Source organism: Oncorhynchus tshawytscha, linkage group LG10 (assembly GCF_018296145.1).
Source record: "Oncorhynchus tshawytscha isolate Ot180627B linkage group LG10, Otsh_v2.0, whole genome shotgun sequence".
In the NCBI taxonomy this organism is placed as follows: Eukaryota; Metazoa; Chordata; class Actinopteri; order Salmoniformes; family Salmonidae; genus Oncorhynchus; species Oncorhynchus tshawytscha.
Genome location: NC_056438.1, coordinates 60,876,359 through 60,900,152, shown reverse-complemented (window position 1 = coordinate 60,900,152; position 23,794 = coordinate 60,876,359). Strand labels below are relative to the sequence as shown.

The following is a 23,794-nucleotide window of genomic DNA, read 5'->3' as shown; positions in this document are numbered from 1 at the left end:
CTGTTCTCATACAGCAGTAGCCCAGGTGAGAGCCCTCATGGACATCAGCATGATGAGATAGACTGCTTTGGAGCATTCCCAGAGGAAGGAGGAGGGCTGAAGCTCGAAAATGAGGGCACACTGAGCTAGAATCGCCCAACAGGTGCTCGACTTTCCATTGAAGCGTTCCTGCTGGGGCTAAACGAGGCTCCCAAGAAGGTGGAGTGGCAAATGAGACGGCACTGCTAGCAGCTGAGTCGCTGAGGAGCTGCAGGGTTACCACCGTGGTAGGCTGCCTCTGAGACAACCCACGGAATTGCTCCAGCAAACTGTTCAATGCCTGGTCATGGCGTTCAGCCAACATTATAAAGCCACGAAGCAGTTCCTCGTGCCTCCCGATGGCGGCTCCTTGGGGGGAGATGGCGTCCTGCAGCTGGCCCGGGTCTGCTGGGTCAGTCATGGCCATTTCGTACTATCAGGATACGGTAAAACCCAGATGCAGACCGCGTCGAAGTAACACTGTTTATTGTAACACCGGGGGCAGGCAAACGACAGGTCAAGGCAGGCAGGGTTGGAGTTGGAGCAAAGGTGCAGGGCGGCAGGCAGGCTCAGGGTCAGGGACAGGCAGAGTTCAGTAATCCAGAGGTGGAGCAAAGGTACAGGACAGCAGGCAGGCTCAGGGTCAGGACAGGCAAGGGTCAAAAACCAGGAGGACGGTACACAGGGGATAATGGGGAAGATGGGCAACACCTGAAGGGGGGTGGAGACAAGCACAACGACAGGTGAAACAGATCAGGGCGTGACAGTAGATAGCCAGAGCGAATTTGCCAGATACATCTATCGACAGTTGTCGAAGTGACATCATAAACATTCTATTGAAATAGTTACTTGCATAGTGGAGTATTTTGTTTAGACATGCAGCTAGCTAGCTAAACAATGAACCGTAATCCCAACGTAATCATAACGTTACTACCCTGCATGAATCTGCAGGTAGCTAACCAACCAGGTTCAATGTTAGGTAGCTAACAATTAGGCTATTACTACACAGATCATGCATGTAACATTAGCTAGCTAGCCAGCCAGCTAATGTTAGCTAGCTAGCTAACAGTACACTTTAACTTGAAATGAAAACAAAGTTCTGACAAAATTAGAAACGTGTAATATCTGAAAATGTAGCTAGCTAGATTATCTTACCTGTATACATGGGTGGACGCTTCTCCCTCTCTGTTACGGATGCCATGGTTGCCCTTAGTTTGAAGAGGTAATCCGGAGACAGGTGTTTTACAACACCCTTCTGTGTGTTGTCTTTTTGGCCCCGTCTGCATATTTGCAATCAAACGCCCAAATTTGATTTGCAATCAAATCTCCTTAGCTATCATACTCTGATTCCACTGATTTCAAAACTCAGTCTTCCAGAAAGTGGAGAGCAACACTTATGCAGTTCTACTATGTGATATCTATTTTTTTTAAAGCACTGTTAGAAAGGATTACCTTCACCTACTGACCAGCTCATATTATGGACTGAAGCGTGCTACAGTGCCTTGCGAAAGTATTCGGCCCCCTTGAACTTTGCGACCTTTTGCCACATTTCAGGCTTCAAACATAAAGATATAAAACTGTATTTTTTGAGAAGAATCAACAACAAGTGGGACACAATCATGAAGTGGAACGACATTTATTGGATATTTCAAACTTTTTTAACAAATCAAAAACTGAAAAATTGGGCGTGCAAAATTATTCAGCCCCCTTAAGTTAATACTTTGTAGCGCCACCTTTTGCTGCGATTACAGCTGTAAGTCGCTTGGGGTATGTCTCTATCAGTTTTGCACATCGAGAGACTGAAATTTTTTCCCATTCCTCCTTGCAAAACAGCTCGAGCTCAGTGAGGTTGGATGGAGAGCATTTGTGAACAGCAGTTTTCAGTTCTTTCCACAGATTCTCGATTAGATTCAGGTCTGGACTTTGACTTGGCCATTCTAACACCTGGATATGTTTATTTTTGAACCATTCCATTGTAGATTTTGCTTTATGTTTTGGATCATTGTCTTGTTGGAAGACAAATCTCCGTCCCAGTCTCAGGTCTTTTGCAGACTCCATCAGGTTTTCTTCCAGAATGGTCCTGTATTTGGCTCCATCCATCTTCCCATCAATTTTAACCATCTTCCCTGTCCCTGCTGAAGAAAAGCAGGCCCAAACCATGATGCTGCCACCACCATGTTTGACAGTGGGGATGGTGTGTTCAGGGTGATGAGCTGTGTTGCTTTTACGCCAAACATAACGTTTTGCATTGTTGCCAAAAAGTTCAATTTTGGTTTCATCTGACCAGAGCACCTTCTTCCACATGTTTGGTGTGTCTCCCAGGTGGCTTGTGGCAAACTTTAAACAACACTTTTTATGGATATCTTTAAGAAATGGCTTTCTTCTTGCCACTCTTCCATAAAGGCCAGATTTGTGCAATATACGACTGATTGTTGTCCTATGGACAGAGTCTCCCACCTCAGCTGTAGATCTCTGCAGTTCATCCAGAGTGATCATGGGCCTCTTGGCTGCATCTCTGATCAGTCTTCTCCTTGTATGAGCTGAAAGTTTAGAGGGACGGCCAGGTCTTGGTAGATTTGCAGTGGTCTGATACTCCTTCCATTTCAATATTATCGCTTGCACAGTGCTCCTTGGGATGTTTAAAGCTTGGGAAATCTTTTTGTATCCAAATCGGCTTTAAACTTCTTCAAAACAGTATCTCGGACCTGCCTGGTGTGTTCCTTGTTCTTCATGATGCTCGCTGCGCTTTTAACGGACCTCTGAGACTATCACAGTGCAGGTGCATTTATACGGAGACTTGATTACACACAGGTGGATTGTATTTATCATCATTAGTCATTTAGGTCAACATTGGATCATTCAGAGATCCTCACTGAACTTCTGGAGAGAGTTTGCTGCACTGAAAGTAAAGGGGCTGAATAATTTTGCACGCCCAATTTTTCAGTTTTTGATTTGTTAAAAAAGTTTGAAATATCCAATAAATGTCGTTCCACTTCATGATTGTGTCCCACTTGTTGTTGATTCTTCACAAAAAAATACAGTTGCTCCCTTTTTCTTTCTAAACCAACTAGGCTCGTAATTTAACAATTTTGTTTACAGATGGCATACAAGTTTGTTATTAAGGCACATGAAAGTTCACATGTTCCAGTAGGCATTTCTGCCCCAAACGCATTTTGATTCTCAAAAAGTTTACGTTCAAATGGCTCTCCTGTGAAGTAGTGACGCGCGGCATATGTCTAGTTTCCTGAAACGAGTCACAAATGCACTATTCATTATGTGGGTTGAATGCCATCCCATGACGGTAGTCACTGCCCATTACTGCTTATTACTTATTGACCATCATTTAATCACATTACTTTACTTTAAGCAAATATTTCAGTTGTTGGGTATAGTACATTGTTTTTATTTGATGACTTTATTATTTAATTCCAAGTAATCATCTCATGTCTATAGACCTGCTGCCTATACTGTCTGACAAAATCACTATTTCAGTAGTTCTTCAAAGTAAAGGCATACTTTTATGACTGCTAGATACTTAGATTAGGGAGGTCAAACTCATTCCATGGAGGATCTAGTGTCTGCAGGTTTTTGGTTTTTCCTTTCAATTAAGACCTAGACAACCAGGTGAAGGGACTTCTTTACTAATTAGAGACCTTAATTCATCAATCAAGTACAAGGAAGGAGCAAAAACCTGCAAACACTCGGCACTCTGTGGAATGAGTTTGACACGTGACTTAGATCATGCATTTTCTGGTAGATATCCCCACGAAGCAACTACTCTCTATCCCTCAATTGCGCATTCTTCTGTCTCTTTTCCATAGCACGTATAAATAACTACTGACTGCACAAGTAGGCACGCAATGGATTATGGTCATTGTAGTTAATTACCACGTGTTCTGCGCTAAACTATGAAGAATATTGGCCTGTTGGAAACTACAACTCCCAGCCATACTCTGCTGTGAGAAACAACCTGGTGACAGCCCACTTTTTGATTGACTGGAGTGATGAATAAGAAAACGTATGAGCCCCAATTAAAACATGCCCACATTGGAGACCTCAGCAGTCATTGTTTTCTCTCAGCCACATCATTTTTTTTGTGACAGAGGCATTCTGACAAATGATCAGGGGGATAGAATGAATAGCTTTGAAGTCCTGGGTTTCAGATCAAAAGCCCCGGCTAATGCCCCATTACAGGTTGCACTCAGGCACTTTAGTGGCCAGCCCCCTCGTGATCCAGTAATGCAGCCAACAGAAATATGTTCCCTCTCTCTGCCTGGCTCCATTTCTAGCCCTGGACCATGCCTTCCTCACCAGGGTTTTAACTGATCAGCTGATGATGTCAAGGTTGATGGCTGGCCTTCTTCTTTCAAGGTTTTATATGAGTGCCCCATGTTCTGAGTGCAGATAGAGTACTGGTATATTAAAGTAAGGTCTTATACAGGTATAGGACCTGTTTGAACTGCTTTTACCATGTTTATAGTTTTTTTTCCGTGTTACTCCATCTGAGTGGACTCAGTAATGGCCCTTATATTGTACCAGAGTGGTTTTCAAAAGGTGATTTCAGTTATTTCAGTGCAGAGTTAAGGGTAAAAGCTTTTCACTTCCTTCCATGTTTTAGAAAATTGGATGTCAGTGGTGCTGTGTGTCTATATGTGAGAGTGAGACTGTTGGCTCTATTTTTGTTTGTGTGGGTGTCTGTTTGTTTCAGTATGTTTTGTGAGTGAAATAATAACATCATTTTATGTTGACAGTGAATCTAAAGTTCATTTCACATTCATTAGCTTTAGCAAAATTGTATTTATATTGTATATTGTTTTTTTCCATTGATGGCACAGTATTTCCTGAATTCTTCCCAGCCTTCCATTCCAGGGCTGACCTGTGTCAAATTCTCAGTGCCTCAGAAGTAATGGCGCTTTAACAGGACTGTAGCCCAGCTGAAAGGGATGCAGAAAGCTGTGTAACGTTGGACAAATGTGTTTCCCTTCACTATATGGTCACTGGGAAATAACCTTGGTTAGACTAGCTGCTGCAGTAAGGTCCAATGAATGTGGACACGGACAGTGGCTTATTATTCAGAATCTGATTTTGAAAAGGCATCTTCAGATCCGCCCCTCTGGGATCTATCCTCACATAGATTGCTTTTCCTTGCCCTCCTCTTCTTTCCTTCCTTCCCTCACTCCCTCCATCCCTCTCTCATGGAAGGCGTTAGCCTGCAGATTGGACAAATTGAGCAATGTTCAGCAGTTAAAAATGTAACAAGGGTAGAGAGCAATTAAAACTGGATGACCTTTATGGGAGGGGGTGCTAAAGAACGGCTGTTAAAGACACAAAGTTAAACAGTTTTATTTCTAATAACATTGATTTAATGTTGTCCGAAGGTTTCTGGGCAGTGCTGGCCCAAGCAGCTACAGTCAGATAGACTCCAACGGGAGGAGGAGAGGTTACATTGGTTTTATTTGGACACACACACACTGGCCCCTCTGTTAGCCCCATAATCGTTCACAGTTAAAACTACAATTTTAATTGTTCAAAGAAATAGGTTTTTATTATCTCGCTTTGATCTCAGAGAGAGCGAAGGAGATGTGAAACATGCTAGCGGTTGTGGTATCTACTGGTGATCTCCTTCAAAGAAGTGGGTATTATTCCTTCAATGCGTGATCTGACCCTTTCAAGTGGTCAGAAGAAACTCAGGACACTTCTAAGCACAACGAAAGACAGTGGTAAGAAGTGTTAGCTCCCTAGCAGTTAAAACAAGTGTAATATTGTCGTATTTATCTGATATTCTCCATGAACCTGTATGTATTAGCATTGAGTTAGCTACTAGCTAGCCATGCTAATGTCTTCATAAAGAGCTGTAGGGAGCTACTTGACATCCTGTTAATAATGTGGTCAGTTTAATATCATCCTAAAGCCTGAGCCGCTGTATCAAGCGGCCGTTCTGATCGCTCCGCTCGCAGAACCCAAATCCCAGTAGCCATGTTGCTGATTAGTATAGAAGGATGTAGCATAGCCGTTATCAGCTGTTGGCTCCAATGACACAGTAATCCAGCGAGATGCTAGGCGCGAGACGATGTGGCACCAGAAAACACACACTAGAATAATCGAATTTACCCAACAAAGACTGATGGACTCCTAAATATGTGGTATCTCCGTGAGTCTTTCAAAGTGACCCGTTTAGACCAGTCAGAACTTTCCTCGTCTAGCATCAGCTAACATGCAGCATTTCATTCCGTGACTAAAAGCTCTTCAAAAGCTCTTTAGCCTTCATAATAAGAGGTTCTCATATGATGATGTAGCCTAACAAGGAGAAGACTAAGGCTAATTTTGACATGCTAGCTGTAGAAAACAGCAGTTAGAACACAACAGCTAACAACCCTTTGATTCGCTTCAGTCTTCACAATGACAATACAACCCCTTCATATTATGGTGACGATACTGTAACCCAGAGGAGATATAGCTAGCTAAGACTAATTTCTGCAGGTTAGCCAGAACAACACAGGGCCTTTGTACCTTAATGGGTCAGATACAGAGAAGCTAGATGCATCTCCCTCTCGGTGAAGTAAATGGAGGTGGATGTTGGGCACTGGCAGGCAGTCGATCATCTTACCTTGTTATTGTCCTCCCAATACAACGACTGTCAGACAGGTCCGCTAGCCCCCAAGAGAGCAAATGGTCATATGCTGATGTGAGAGAAATGTTAAGTGTAAAGAGAAAGGAGAACAGGAGAGAATCTCATTTATGGAAGAAGGCTAGTTTTATTCCCTCGGGACAGGACTGGGGAAGGGGGGTCTGTTTAGCATATCCAGAGAGCCCATGGGTCAGTCGATCTGAGATTAAAAGGGACCTGCATAGGATATTGCTGCTTGCTGCTATGATGATGCTGCTTGTGCTGGTTGTGTTTCTTTGTGTGTGTTTGTGCCAGTGTGGGTGAGCATAATAAAGAAAGGTGGTATCAATGCAATTTGATAGTGTGTTTTCATCCTTTAATTGAAGCCTCTGTTTCAGGAGGGGACTATGTCTTCTGCAATAACACATAATTGCCGTGGGTGTTGGTCACCATAAGAATGTAAGGCTGCAGCCTATAGCGTAGCGTAGCCCATGTGACTTCATAGCCTTTTCCCTCTTCACATGTTTATTTTGCAGAAAGACATTATTGGAGAAAGTCGACATTACCCATGTTTCCTTCATGTGAATCCTGTACATATTTTAGTCAGAGCCTTAAACACATGGCTCTCCATGGTGTTTGAAGTGCTCTGCATTAGTAAAATCCCTTCAAGCAAGGCTGAAGTCTGGCAAAGCCCAACCTCATCATCCTGCCATCCAGACATCAACTGTAAAACTGTTTACTTTCTCTCAAGAGTTTCATTTTACTGAACACAGGGTTATTGCTGCTCAAGCCTCATCTCCCTCACAATAAATGGGTTTTTAGATTCTTAAGATGGTAAAAAGAGTTTGAGAAAAAACTAAGCTAAAGAGGCTTACCAGCTAAAATGGAAGTTGTTTGCTAATTACCCTTGAGGCTGTAGAAAATGTATTCATAGTAAATGCTTAAACACCACCTACATGTGAATGAAGTACACAGACATGCATAAATATGGGTAGTATCCAGCTATGATACTTTAAAAGCATTAGTATGGTGTTCCGTTTGATTGTATATAATAATTGGCTTAATTGCCTTAATTGCCTTAATTATAGGATTAAATATTGTGAAGGGTGTTACGCCATAGTAGAAAAGACGAGGTGCAATCAGAGAATACACTTTCCATGATATAGACTGACCAGCTGAATCCAGGTGAAAGATATGATCCCTGATGTCACTTGTTGAATCCACTTCAATCCGTGTAGATAAAGGTGAGGATACAGGTTAAAGAAGGATTTTTAAGCCTTGAGACAATTGAGACATGGATTGGATATGTGTGCCATTCAGAGGGTGAATGGGCAAGACAAAAGATTTAAGTGCCTTTGAACGAGTTATGGTAGTAGGTGCCAGGCACAACAGTATAAGTGTGTCAAGAACTGCAACGCTGCTGGGTTTTTCATTCTCAACAATTTCCCGTTTTTATCAAGAATTATCCACGACCCAAAGGACATCCAGCCAATATTAGGAAGGTGTTCCTAATGTTTTGTACGTTCGGTGTATATCGTATACAGTCATAATTTCACATGACATTTTGTGTCACATGAATTGCCTTTCATTAATTTAGCCCCTGTTATATTTTCCAATGGCAGAGTGACTTTCTTAGCACTTTAACTTGAATTAAGACACTGAAGTGCGACGTGGATCAGCTATAGTTTAGCGACCATCTCGTAATCAATGTCCTCTTGCATGTACGTTCTACCGAGCACAGCTAATTTTGATCCTATTTTCTGTATTGCATTTTCTCATCCCCAATGCAGTCAGCTAGGGCCAGCGATGGAGCATGAACTAGATTTGGTGAACTGTGTTCGTGAATAATGCATTTAGTCAGTGGCGTCCAGGCATTTGCCCAATGGAATTGCCTCTGGAGCATTCGCCGGGGTCTGCATTTCTGTTAGGTGACTGATGAAACACCTATGCTGAGTATTTCACACCTGTCAGTGACATCACCAGCTGGAGATGAATGATGGAAATATCAGGACGAACCACATGACGTGGTGCTTCAGCCTTGTCACATTTACAGCTCATTACAGGGACCTTGAGCTTTTTACTAGCTTACTGGATTTGGATTTGCAGACAGGAATAAAAAGGTATAGGCTGGAACATTTGATGTACTCTCTCGACGTTAGGCTACCACGGACAGCCTCTTTATGTGTTCCCACTGACTGAGATTTCTTTTTAAAACGACTGTTCCTTGTGACGTTCTTCGAGAACGCTGCAAATTAACCAAATTGCATCCCTCTCTCTTTCTTTCTCTCTCTCTCTCTCTCTCTCTCTGTTCTCTCTCTATTTGCTCTCTGTATTTGTGCCTCTCTATAAGCAGCAGCACGTGATGGAGACAGACAAAAGAGTGACACATTGGGAAGGTTAGCTGTGGTTTTTGTGTTGTTAGTCAGCTACGAGGGTTTCTATAAGCCTGTGAATGGGCTCGTTGAGTCGGAGGTAATTTTGGGCCCCGGCGTGGGGCATTAGTTGGACTGGCCTTTCTGCTGACTGGCCCGCTTTCTTCCCCCCCAGCAGCAGCAGTAGCAGCAGCAGCAGTATATACCCCTCTCTTTGCTGCATCGGCATTTCTGTCCAAACCAAAGGCCTTTATATCCCTGGCCATGACGACATGTCTGATATGCCGAGGTGGTGGTGGTGGCAGCAAGGATCTCTTTCAGTTTCGTTATACCTCCGGGAGCTAATAAATCTAGATATACTGTAGATAAACTGGAACATCCAGGGTTAGTACAGTAAATGCTGCTCTGGTCTCCTATGGGCTATGGGAGCTTGGGGACTGGGGGATGGGGTTTGGGGAGCTGGCCATGATAAATGAATAGACACACGCTGGACATCCCCATTCATTATTATTGGAATTTGTGCTGCCTGCTGGGAATTTGCACAGCGATTGCCATGGCGCCTGGTTGCTGAAGGGCCTCCCAGAGGTGTTCACATGGCCAGATCTCAGACTGAGCTAGGGAACAGGAGCTTGGCTCAGCAGCCAAACAACAGACCTCGGTGCTACAAAGACTCACAAGGAAACCACTGCAGTCGAGTGTAGGCTAACCCAGGGTATTACATACACACTAATATCAGTTAACACAGAACTAAAGTCTTGCGTAATTGGTCAGATGCTCAATTAAGTTCTGGGTCTATGCGTGTTAAGAGAAGAGAGACAACGAGGATTGGAATCGGAAAGAAAATATCTACCTTCTCTCTTTGCAACTGTCCCATCTGCACCAACTGTCCTATCTCCTTCCGAAATCCAAGACCTAATGGTGCTCGTTATCTCACGCATTCCATTGTATCATGACAGATCTACGGTACCATTTATGTTTATATAGTCTGTCCACGAGAGAACACACACACACACACACACACACACACACTGTCTACCCTCACACAGGGAACAACATTGCAGCCTTGTTTGTATTTATCCTTCACCTGAAAAAAAAAATATTTGAGCTAGGCTCAGCAGCTAGAGCAGCCCCATAATTGCTAATTAAGATGAAGCAATATAAAGATGCCAATCCCACCCACCCAGTCATTCTCTCATTCTCTCTCTCTCTCTTTCTCTCTCTCTCTCTCTCAAACTGTGTGCTCACTTCACAAATCTGCATATGTTCCATCCAGGTGCATTCATATAGAATGTGTACAGTACATGGTTTTGGGGTGATTTAGAGCAAAATGTTCATTGGATCTAGCATCTCTTTGATCAAATCAAATCAAATGTATTTATTTGATCTTATAGGTTAATAAGCAAAGCACAAAGCACTTTAGCCAACCAATCAATATACCTAATTTAAGAAGAGTGTGTGAAGTAGATTGTGCCACCTCTCCCTTCAACGATATGTTGTCTCTCAAGTCTCATTCACCCAGTAGAAGCTGTCATTGTGAGCTGAGCCGTTCTGACACTTCTCTCTGTATTCTGTATGTGTCTGAGCATCAGACGGACTAGTGCTGTGGAGGTGATTGCCTTAAGGCTGGAAGGAAACAACTTCAGCTAACCAAGGTCACATCGCGCTCTGAAGTTGGCTTGCCAGGTTCAAACAGACAGAAAAAAACGAATTTGATGAGGTTGCTCTGAGCAGTGTGCAAATGGTCAATATATAGGCACTTGGTGTGTTCCAGCATATAGGCATAGGATAGATACTCCTTTGTTGATTCTTGTATATCTTAATTTCATAGTGTTCACTTTGCTTCTTTCCCCCACAATGCAGAGCCACTCTCTGAGACACTTTTGTGTGCTTTTCATCAATATTTAGATGAATGGCAATTCCTCAGGTACATCAGATCAGTGCACTGTCATGGATTTGTTTTGCAGATGCGATGCATTAACTGTAGCACAGTGTAAAGGGTTGCATCCAGGGCCCTTTCAACAGTTTCTCCCTCCTTCTCTATGAACGCGATGAAGTAAAGCAGGATTGTATTTTCATTTATCTTGTTGAGAACCCTCTGAATACATTTTAGTTCAGTGTTTTATTTTCAACCAACAAGGCTCAGTGCTTATACAGTATTCATTGATTAGAACCCTCATTATTTTCTCTCTTCTCTCTATCTGTCTCTAGGTGTCTCTCTACTCTCTTCTGTTATACATGTTTTTTTTATATAGAACGTGCCTCTATTTCGGACCCCTTTTTGTGTGGACATGGTGGTTCATTCAGTAAGGTACACTTCACTGGATCACTTTGTGTCCACTGTGAAAGTCAACAGTATAATCAACGGGATGTTTTTCCCCTCTCTTTACACTTTGCCCATTTTCACAATACTTTGCCATTGGGAAAATGGATCCGTCACCTGCTGTGGTGGTTTAGCCATTGTGCTTTATGTTACAGAATACAGTGCCTTGAAAAAGTATTCACCCCCCTAAATAAAGTCCCATCTGTGTGCAATCTAAATGTCACATTATCTGTCAAATGATCTCAGTATATACACCTGTTCTGAAAGGCCCCAGAGTCTGCAACACCACTAAGCAAGGGGCATAACCAAGCAAGCGGCACCATGAAGGAGCTCTCCAAACAAGTCAGGGACAAAGTTGTGGAGAAGTACATATCAGGGTTTGGTTATAAAAAAAGACCTGAAACTTTGAACATCCCACGGAGCACCATTAAATCCATTATTAAAAAATGGAAAGAATATGGCACCACAACAAACCTGCGAAGAGAGGGCCGCCCACCAAAACTCAGAGACCAGGCAAGGAGGGCATTGATCAGAGAGGAAAAAAAGAGACCAAAGATAACCCTGAAGGAGCTGCAAAGCTCCACAGTGGAGATTGGAGAATCTGTCCATAGGACCACTTTAAGCCGTACACTCCATAGAGCTGGGCTTTATGGAAGTGGCCAGAGAAAAAGCCATTGCTTAAAGAAAAAATAAGCAAACAATTTGGTGTTCGCCAAAAGGCATGTGGAAGACTCCCCAAACATATGGAAGAAGGTACTCTGGTCAGATGAAACTAAAATGGAGCTTTTTGGCCATCAAGGAAAACGCTATGTCTGGCACAAACCCAACACCGCTCATCACCCAGAGAACACGATCAACACGATGGCAACATGCTGTCGGGATGCTTTTCATCGGCAGGGACTGGGAAACTGGTCAGAATTGAAGGAATGATGGATGCCGCTAAATACAGGGAAATTCTTGAGGGAAACCTGTTTTAGTCTTCCAGAGATTTGAGACTGGGATGGAGGTTCACCTTCCAGCAGGACAATGACCCCAAGCATACTGCTAAAGCAACATTCGAGTAGTTTAAGGGGAAACATTTAAATGTCTTGGAATGGCCTAGTCAAAGCCCAGACCTCAATCCAATTGAGAATCTGTGGTGTGACTTAAAGATTGCTGTACACCAGCAGGAACCCATCCAACTTGAAGGAGCTGGAGCAGTTTGACTTGAAGAATGGGCAAAAATCCCAGTGGGCAGATGTGCCAAACTTATAGAGTCATACCTCAAGAGACTTGCAGCTGTAATTACTGCAAAAGGTGGCTCTACAAAGTATTGACTTTGGGGGGTGAATAGTTATGTACGCTCCAGTTTTCTTTTTTTTGGTCTTATTTCTTGTTTGTTTCACACTAAAAACAATTATTTTGCATATATAAAGTGGTAAGCATGTTGTGTAAATCAAATATTACAAACTCCCAAAAAATCAATTTCAATTCCAGGTTGTAAGGCAACAAAATATGAAAAATGCCAAGGAGGGTGAATACCCACTGTAGAAAGTATCTGTTACATGTTGTGTATTATTTTGAGAGCAGGATGCAAGTGAACACGAAATACTTTCTCTTTAGTTTAACTAGCAAGACAGTGTTAATTCTTTCTGTCACTGAAAGGTTGTTATTAGTAGGTGGTGAATTCTATTTCTGCGTGCGTGCGTGCACCAAAGAATTGTAGCTCCTATTTTTGCTTTTCACACTCCAACATCCCTGATCAGCACCCCGTCAATAGGGCCAGGGGTTAAACCTTCATTCTTGTTCAGAGCCAGGGCTCAATCTCCCTCCCTCCACAGGCCCACATGTGATGTGCTCCCTCCCACTGCTGTGCTCCCAGTGTAAAGACCCACTGAAATCACAGCTCTCTGTCTGTCCTCAAGGTAATACAAGAATGGGAGATTAGATGTCCTTCTTCAAGGCTTTTGTTAAGTAATTTGCCGTCTGGTTTAATAATTTAAAATGGCATTGGTGCAGCCGACACAGAAATTATATATCTTTACGTCTGATCACTTTAGCTTGGAGGAGTTTCAGTATTATCTGTATGCTGGCTGGTTTTCTGTTCTGTGTGTGTGTGTGTGTGTGTGTGTGCATAGACGTTTGTTTATGTGTGTTTAAACGAGCAGAAGTGTGTGTGTGTGTGTGTGTGTGTGTGTGTGTGTGTGTGTGTGTGTGTGTGTAGGTATGGTGTTTGAGATGCACTGTCACTCACCTGAAACATGAACCAATGTTAGACCACTGCCACTGAAGTGCTCTGGGACTGTGTACTAGAGCTCCAAGTAGCTGTGTATGTTGTGTGTGTGTGTGTGTGTGTGTGTGTGTGTGTGTGTGTGTGTGTGTGTGTGTGTGTGTGTGTGTGTAGGTATGGTGTTTGAGATGCACTGTCACTCACCTGAAACATGAACCAATGTTAGACCACTGCCACTGAAGTGCTCTGGGACTGTGTACTAGAGCTCCAAGTAGTGTGTATGTGTGTGTGTGTGTGTGTGTGTGTGTGTGTGTGTGTGTGTGTGTGTGTGTGTGTGTGTGTGTGTGTGTGTGTGTGTGTGTGTGTGTGTGTGTGTGTGTGTGTGTGTGTGTGTGTGTGTGTGTGTGTGTGTGTGTGTGTGTGTGTGTGTGTGTGTCACTGCAGCTGTGTGTATATGTATGTGTACACACTGATGAAATAAACATCACACACTTCTCACTCCCTGAGAGTCAGGATTGCTAGCCGACCACGGCAAAGCATCCGTGTTTGTTATTGGGTAGAAGCTGGCATGCAATGTCTTGAGCTAAAAGCAATAAGAAGAAAGTCTGGATCCTATGTAAATGATTCCTCTCTTATTTATATAAGCTGGTGCTTCTATTTACCCAGACACAACAGTTCATTTAGCCACAGTCTAATTGGCACATCAGTTTAAAAAACAATGTTTTGGTATTTTAGATATATTCGTTTTGATTCAGCAAGTGCCCTTCAGGGGTTTATCATTTCCCTTTTGCTTTCTTTCTTTTTATTTTTTTTTCACTCAGTTTCTCCTTCTCTTTCTACTGCACCAGTTTTAAACAATACTTTTGGGGCACAGCTTGAAATACATTATGTATGAGTTTTAGGAGGAATTGGAGGCTTTGTGGACTATACCACACAGTCTGGGAGTGGTGTGGGAGGAGGGTCCCTGTCTATCTGGATGTCCGTCTGTCTGTCTGTCTGAGTGTCTACTCACTGTCTTTCTGTCTCTCTCCCTGGTTGCCTCAGCTTCAATCTCATGTTCTGTCTCTTCTCTCCCTCTCTCTCTTACAGTGAAGTTTGTGAACTGCGGCCAAGGTGGACTGGTGCAGTTCGAGTGCAGTAACCCGTCCGACTTCCGTATAGAGGCTGACGGGGTGGTCTACGCCCTCAGGCCATTCACCGTGTCCACCCTCCGAGCGGTGCCCCTAGTGATCGTGGCCAGGGACGAGACCAATCAGCAGCAATGGCAGACCCAAGTGAGATTAACACCCCCTATAGGCCAGAGCCAACAGGTATGTCCAACACCTCCGCACACATCCTCTCCCCTTTCCACCCTCTCCTCTCTCTCTCTCTAATGTTTCTTGATTATTTGTGACTTCGGGTAGAATTGTGGAATGTGGAATGTTCCAATTCCAATTCCGCCCCTGCATCTAATTCCTTCCTCTTATTAGCCTTCACAGCATTCACAGATGATTTGTTCCCTAAATTGTAGCAGGTGTTCCGGGAGACTGGGATGGATGCTCGCTAATTAAAACGTAATGTGTCAATTTGAAGGGGAGCACAATCATATACTCAACGCGGTCAGTGAGTAGCGGCGCCACACACAACAGATGCAGAATAGCTCCCCATAAAGACTGATTTCAATCAGCTTCCTTGTGGTGGCAGCGGCAACGTTTATGGCTGTATCTTTGTCATCCAACCAGAGGGGAGTGCATTGCAGTGCACCCCTAGTGGTGATTCAGAGAACAGGGAGCATCTGTCTCTCGGCTTCAAAGATCCTGCCATTCAGTCAATGTTCTGTAGATGAGGGAGGCCGTGTGATGTGGTTATGTAATCAAGTGTGTAATTGAGAGAGAGAACAGGGATATGAGGAGAAACAAGGCTCAAATGGTCGTGTTTGTATTTCTAGCCTCCTCAGTCCTGGATTATGTGTTTCTGTTCAGTTCAATGGTCATAACCTGTGAAAGTCTTTCTCTCTCACTAGCTGGAATGGTGTTAATTGGCTAGAGTGCACAGACTCACATTTAAACTCTCTGTCTCGCTCTCTCTCCAATTTTTAGGTCTGATCTTCATACATTGTGGACTCTTATTGTTAATGAATGCCTCTTAAGTACAGCACAATGAGCCTCTTTGTTCAACAAAGATACCATCTGAAAAAACATAGTCTTTTCCTCCAGTCATATACAGAACAAATTAGCTGCACAAGCAGCCCATTTCAAAAGCACCTCTCTGAAACATCACATAAAAGGAGAGTGCATTCTTTTATAAGCCTCCAGATTAAACGCACATTTTTACAGTTATGTCAAATTGGTGTGAGTGCAGTGGGCCAACAGCAGCAGCAGCAGCATTTTGTGGTTTCAAATTAAACTTGTACAGGGGATGATTTTGAAAACAGCATTGTTAGGGCGCTGATGCTCATTTACCACAGTGACTCCTGCAGGTATGTGATTTTAATGACACCATTAGTCACACGTGTCGCTCATTTAAAGAGAAATGTACATTTGTCCAGGCCAGATAAACAAGGGGCTTGGCCACAGTAGCTTTTAAATAGAAATAGGAAGACCATCATGGGTAATCATGTCCATTTTAGAAGACTCTGATTGACCCTAGATGTTTGTGTTGTTTTCTATGTGATTGTATGGACAGTTGTTAATTTGGCCTGGATAATTATGGTAGTAATCAATGTTCCCTCAAATTTTTCTCATCACTGAGCAAATTGCAGGTCTGCTGAGCGCAAACTCGAACATTGTGAAAATTCTCTGCAACTTCCAGCGGGTGTTTACTGTGAACACTGAGGCTGTACCCGCTTTAAGTTACAGTTTTAACAGTTGCCATGTAGGCTACTGTAGCTATTTAATCATAATCTAGGCATACCAGAGTGTCCTATCATCAAAAACAATTGACAAAGAGGTGACTGAAAATGGTGGTGATGTTGAATGCAAGAAAACACAAAATAAAATGCATTATTATTCCCATACCATTATTACAGATTATCAGACAAATGATGCTACCCTCTGCCTATTGGCTATTTAGCTTATTTAAGCTTGTCTCAAAATGCAACATTGCCCCTTTAAATCATACAAAAGCTTTTTATCTGACTTGCTTTTGAAAGATGTCTAGAAATGTACACGTTTTGTGCTCTTGTAGGAAGCAATCCCTCCCCTATTGATGACTACAAATGATCTATATCTGGGTTAATGACTCACTAACTACCAAAGGATATGAACAAAATGTGCACATGTGGCTACATGCAGCTCTCACTTTGATCTCAAAACAAATGCTTCTCCTGCTGTAAACACTGTCCAGGTCAAAGTAAATGGCTATTTAGCTTATTTAAGCTTCTCTCAAAATGCAACATTGCCCCTTTAAGACATACAAAAGTTTTTATCTGACTTGCTTTTGAAAGATGTCTAGAAATGTACACGTTTTGTGCTCTTGTAGGAAGCAATCCCTCCCCTATTGATGACTAAAAATGATCTATATCTGGGTTAATGACTCACTAACTACCAAAGGATATGAACAAAATGTGCACATGTGGCTACATGCAGCTCTCACTTTGATCTCAAAACAAATGCTTCTCCTGCTGTAAACACTGTCCAGGTCAAAGTAAATGGCACAGATCCATATATGATCTATTTGCATATAGGCCTCCTGCAGCTCTGATTGGTTATGCCGCACGGCCTCTGTAGAGTAAGAGCTGTGTGGTGCGTGTCAATGCAATAGAATCCTACTCCAATGCATTCTGCTTACAACAACATCTCTGGCATAGTTTGTTTTGTTTCGGTATGTTGCATTGAAAGTGGCTAATATTGAGTTGATTCGATCACCATTGCCACAGTAAAGTGAAATGTTGATTGTGTTAACTAACAGGGAACACTCTAAAAAGTTTAGTGAAGTTTAACCTGTTGAGTGTAGGGGGCAGCATTTTGATGCTTGGATGAAAAGCGTACCCAAATGAAACGGCCTATTTCTCAGGCCAAGAATCTAGAATATGCATATAATTGTCGGATTAGGATAGAAAACACTCTAAAGTTTCCAAAACTGTCAAAATATTGTCTGTGAGTATAACAGAACTGATATTGCATGCGAAAACCCGAGGAAAATCCAACCCGGAAGTGCTGTTTTTCCTGAAAGCTCTCTGTTCCATTGCCTGCCTTTGCTCCATTTAAATGGATATCAACCCGATTCATCTTCCTATGGCTTCCACATGGTGTGAACAGTCTTTAGACATAGTTTCAGGCTTTTATTTTGAAAAATGAGTGAGAAAGATAACATCTCATCATTGGATGGCTGGGTGCCAGCAGCGTTTTGCATGCGCCAACAGAATGGAGCAGACATTTTCTCTCTCTCTCCTATTGAAGAAGCTACAGTCCGGTTGAAATATTATCGATTATATATTGTAAAAACAACCTTTGAGGTTTGATTATAAAAAACGTTTGACATGTTTCTACGAACTTTACGGATACTATTTGGAATTTTCGTCTGCCCCATCGTGACTGCTCGAGCCTGTGGATTTCTGAACATAACGCGCCAACCAAATGGAGGTATTTTGGATATAAAAATAATCTTAATGGAACAAAAGGAACATTTATTGTGTAACTGGGAGTCTCGTGAGTGTAAACATCCAAAGATCATGAAAGGTAAGTGATTCATTTTCTTGCTTTTCTGACTTTCGTGACCAATCTACTTGGCTGCTAGCTGTTTGTAATGTTTTGTCTGCTGAGAGAGATGTCCTTACATAAACACTTGGTATGCTTTCGCCGAAAAGCTTTTTTGAAATCTGACACGCAAGGTGGATTAACTCTAAACTGTGTTTTGCTATATTGCACTTGTGATTTCATGAAAATTAAATATTTTTAGTAATTTAATTTTAATTTGGCGCTCTGCAATTCAGCGGATGTTGACGAAAATGATCCCGCTAACGGGATGGGTGCATCAAGAAGTGAATCTAGTGCTTCCCATTGTGGGTTGATACAGTATTTATTCTGCGCGGCAGTCCATTGGAGCTGCGCAGTAGTCTCGGGGCTACATTTGTAGTAATCACATCTATAATAGAATATAGAAGTCAATCTCACCAGTTTATTGGGCCATGTGTCAGGGTTTCCCCTAAGATATTTTTTAGCAGAGGTGGCAAAGTTAGTAAAGGGGGATGGGAGGGGTTGGGGGGGTTGGTAGTGGACGTGACCAATGACGTGGTCTATGACAAAAATAATTTGATGCCCTCCTCTGCTGAGACAGAATGTTACTGTTTTAAAGCTAATTTCCTGCAATTCTACACATTTGCCATGTGGCTGAGTGAAAATGTACAGTTTTAAAGTAACTGTCCAGTGAAAATCTCACTTTTAAAAATTAATATTATGTTAACTCATACCCAAATAATAACTACGGTATATAGCTCCATTATAATTTTGTCATACTTTATATCTGGTTTTGGTCGTTTGAGTCGACCCTGAAAATGTTTTACCAAATACATCATGTTTCTTCGGAAGAGCTGGTCACAATTTAGCAGCAGCGGCCCGCCATTGTTAAATTAATATAGGGGAAACACTGGTGTGGTTATGTGGTTCTCTCTCCAATGCAATGATTGACATGAATTATCATCATGTGATCCATAATCACATCAGCGGTTAGATGCTATATTAGCAAACACTGCGAACGCATCGGCCCTAGGGGAATGTTTTAATCAATGAAAAAGTAATGATTGGCTTAGCAGTCTCAGCCCCAGCACAGTCACATATATCTATCTATCTATCTATCTATCTATCTATCTATCTATCTATCTATCTATCTATCTATCTATCTATCTATCTATCTATCTATCTATCTATCTATCTATCTATCTATCTATCTATCTATCTATCTATCTATCTATCTATCTATCTATCTATCTATCTATCTATCTATCTATCTATCTATCTATCTATCTATCTATCTATCTATCTATCTATCTATCTATCTATCTATCTATCTATCTATCTATCTATCTATCTATATCTATCTATCTATCTATCTATCTATCTATCTATCTATCTATCTATCTATCTATCTATCTATCTATCTATCTATCTATCTATCTATCTATCTATCTATCTATCTATCTATCTATCTATCTATCTATCTATCTATCTATCTATCTATCTATCTATCTATCTATCTATCTATCTATCTATCTGTGTGTGTGGCTATAGACAGGTACAAAATCGCCTAGGGTGACCTTCCCAACCACCACGACCATCAGCATAAACATCACCACAAGAGTCAGGCTGAAAACCAAGACCTACCCTAGGCTTTGGAGAGGGCGATTTTGTACTTGTCTATAGCCACACACACGCGCACGCACGCACGCACGCACGCACGCACGCACGCACACACACACACACACACACACACACACACACACACACACACACAACACCACAATCTCTCTCACACACAGTACACAAACACTCCCAAGCTCTCAGGGATACTGAAGTGTAGTCTAGCAGTCAGAGGATGTAGGGGGCAGAGAGACCTCCAGTACTCTCCAGAGATAGATAGATGTGACTGTGCTGGGGCTGAGACTGCTAAGCAAACCCTCCACACCATTCATCATTCCAGCCGCCAGGTCAGAAATAATTACCGCTCTCACTCTTTCCTTCGGTTTAATAGGGTAATAGATATTTCTGATGCATGTTCCCCGCTATCTGTCCGCTTGCCTCTCTGCATTTCAAATGTGTGAAAGCAGCATAATCGGATTTCAAACATGATTAGTGGAGGCGCTCCGACATCTCCGCAGATGGTCAGGGAGGGGCTGCGTGCATGGTGAGGCTGCGTGGGATGGGGCTCGTGTTGTAACGTGGCAAAACTGTCATTAATTTGGCTGTTTGCACAGACTGTGGCTTTAGGTTAGTTTTAGTGCTTTGGATATTGTGTAACAAATTGATGATCAGTAATTACAGACGGACGAGAGAGAGTTAAGAAGGGACTTTCTGAAGAGTGACTATTCTACAGGATGACTGTTCTACAGGATGACTGTTCTACCTTAGTTTGCCAGCGTCTTGTTTACATTTTCTATCGGGCATTCAAGGTTATTGTGACTTCTCTGGCGCTACTTGGGTCTCACTCCCAACAGTCTCTCTCTCTGTGGAACAGCGAAGGCAAATGGAGCCATCTGGCTATATAGAGTCTGGCTTGCAGGTACCATCCTGCTTTGTTTCAAATCACTTTCATTACAGCCAAGGGAGAATGGCACATCCATTTTAGAAGCCTGTGTGTGTGTGTGTGTGTGTGTGTGTGTGTGTGTGTGTGTGTGTGTGTGTGTGTGTGTGTGTGTGTGTGTGTGTGTGTGTGTGTGTGTGTGTGTGCGTGCGTGCGTGCGTGCGTGTGCGTGCGTGCGTGCGTGCGTGCGTGCGTGCGTGCGTGCGTGCGTGCGTGCGTGCGTGCGTGCGTGCGTGCGTGCGTGCGTGTGTGTGCGTGCGTGTGCCTGTTTGTGTGTGTGTGTGTGCCTGTTTGTGTGTGTGTGCCTGCGTGTGCGTGCATGCTTTTATCAGGACATGAGAGGAGGTCTGTGATTAAAAGCTAACTGAGGGGCTACAGTACTATCCTCGACAAAGAATCTCAAACACTACTCTCATTCCCAGCCATGGAGAAGAGAGCCTGGAAAGAGAGGCTCTTCAAAAACATCATCACATGTATGAAGGCAATGTTAGCCTTCACTGAATTCTCAAAAATGAAATGGATCCTAAAATATAATATGACCACATCAAAAAGCCTCCCCCTCCTATGTTGGGTCCTCTAGCTGATATAGTTCAATGAGTATGTTTACATGCACACTAATAATTCGATATTAAAGTGATTATGGCAGTAGGTTGAGTATAGCTTTAGTCATGTAAACATCTTAATCGGCCTAAGGTCATAATCGAAGTCAGCATACGCCGATTAAAACACCGGGTTTTCTGAGCAATCTTTGGACGAATTAGGAAATGTAAACACCTTAATCTGAATTCAAGCTGTGTATTTGATCTGTGCACTAGCACTAGCCGAGCGAGCCTCCCTCTTATTATGCCAAAGTTTATTTTGATTGCTGATTTTCTGCATTTATCACACCTATCAGGTAGCCTGATTTCAGATGTGTCCATGTAAACAGGATTATTAAGAAAATCATTATTCTTGCAAAGCATGTAAAAGTTTGATATTAACAAAGCATGCAAAATGATATTACCAAAAACTGTTTTAGGCTGTCAAGAATTTGCATTCTCTTGAATTATTTCCACAACTTCATTGGTAGGTAAAGATAATTTGTCTTCTGGCTACTGTATAAAAGGTCTACCTAAAGCCATTGGTTTTTACATGTGTCAAGTTGGTAAACAGATGTTATTTCTCTCCTCCAGGTCCAAGATATCCCAGCTCCCCCAGCTCTGTCCCAGGGTCTCCAGGAGATCTGGTTCCCATCGCGGCAGACAGACAGCAGCTCTGTGGGCCAGCTCAAACGCATGAAAAGGGACTGGGTAATCCCCCCAATCAACGTCCCAGAGAACTCCAGAGGAGAGTTCCCCCAGGACCTGGTCCGGGTAAGATGCCACACACATAGGCACAGGCACGCACACACACACACGCACACACGCACACACACGCACACACCGGTTATCCACAACCTGAAAGGAGACGGTACTCTTATTCTGAGCTTCATGGTTCTATGGAGCAGCAGCAGATTTTGGACCGGTCATTTCTGTTCTACCAGCATTATCACTCAATCCACCACCATATTGACTCCACGTCCTGAAAGGTCAAGTGCTCGTGCTAAAGTATCTGATTTCCCTCTCCCAGTCAGGCAAGCCGTCACTATGAATGTCCCTGCTATTATGTAGCTTTAGAGATGAGAGAGAAAAGGACAAAGAGCCCTCCAGTGGCTTGTTTCCCTCAGGTTTCCTGTTGAGATATTATCCTCACTTTATCATGTGCTCAAGGGGCAAGGGGTGGGTGGATATGAATGATGGAGGACTGGCTATCCTTCTCATGTCAGTTAAGAAGTATATCCTTTCTCAACATAAGCTTACTGGTTCCTGACATAGTGCTAAGTCCAGTATATACTGTCTGTGTGTATTATATTTAATCCAGAAGCATTAGGGGGCTGAGTTTAATGGATGACACAAGGGAGAGGCACCAGGCACCATCCAGACACACCATGGATACCAAGGCTTATGGGTAGAGATAGACAGGCCAGGGAAGACACAGAGGCTCAAATACATCACACTCACATATAGTTTAGACACATACACACACACAAGGGAGGAAGATCTGTCTGTACCACTCACCAACGGGACTCTAGCGCGGGGCGACACACCAACACCGAACAGTTTATATACCCACAATTGATTATTGATCATTGACCAACGTACTTTTGGGTTCTGAAACAGATCCGGTCGGACAATGACAAGAACCGCTCCCTGAGGTACAGTGTGACTGGACCAGGAGCTGACCAGCCGCCCACTGGCATCTTCATCATCCACCCCATCTCTGGAGAGCTGTCCGTCATGAAACCCCTGGATAGAGAACACATTTCCAACTTCCATGTAAGTCTCATACACACACACATGGGTCTACGTGAGCGAGAGGAGATGATTAGGACCACGCATACTGACAAAGTCAAGATCCACTTTGGATCAAAACATTGTTATTTTCTAGCCAAATAACGGGACGGTGGAGCAATAGTGTATTCGGGTCCTATTCATCCCAAGCTTTCTTTGGTTCAGCACCACCTAAAGTGATGTGCATTCACTTTAGGTAATAGAGAGAGAGAGAAGCTTGGCCTTGTGCAGTTCAGTGAACAGGAGAAACAGCAGACATGCTGAACAGTTACAGTAAAAGGTTTCTAAACAGTGTACCAAGCATTAAGAATTCTTTATCCAGAGGTATGTGTCCTCTTCGGCTAATACATTGTCTGTATACTCCAGGAGGTTGACTGGCATGTGCTCAAGGTCCCTTGGTAGTCAGGGTGAGACTTGTATTAGACAGTGGGCAGACAGAAAAAAAACTATAAATTGCAGGTTTGCAATGAAGGTATAATGGAGCAGGCATCCCTGGAAGCGCTGCACTGTGAACAAACAAGCATTTACATTATTGAAAGGCACATTTCTGGGTTTATTTTTTTTCTATGATTGGAAATAGCTGAAGTAAGAGAGCCATTGCAACGCCAAAGTTCTGCTCAGGCAAATTTAAGTGTTTTTGCTGAATGTTTATTGTTTGGTTCTTGCATGCATGTGTATGCATGT

The 23,794-nt window shown here is 42.8% G+C and overlaps 1 protein-coding gene across 1 annotated transcript in view; it reads left to right on the top strand.

Annotated features, from left to right (window-relative positions):
• Window positions 1-23,794, top strand: part of LOC112260568 (cadherin-2) — a 108,627-nt gene that overhangs the window by 59,581 nt on the left and 25,252 nt on the right. The window contains exons 3-5 of the mRNA XM_024435793.2: window positions 14,616-14,836; window positions 21,914-22,093; window positions 22,940-23,095. Of these exons, the coding sequence (XP_024291561.1) occupies window positions 14,616-14,836; window positions 21,914-22,093; window positions 22,940-23,095 (557 nt within the window). The remainder of the gene's footprint in view (window positions 1-14,615; window positions 14,837-21,913; window positions 22,094-22,939; window positions 23,096-23,794) is intronic.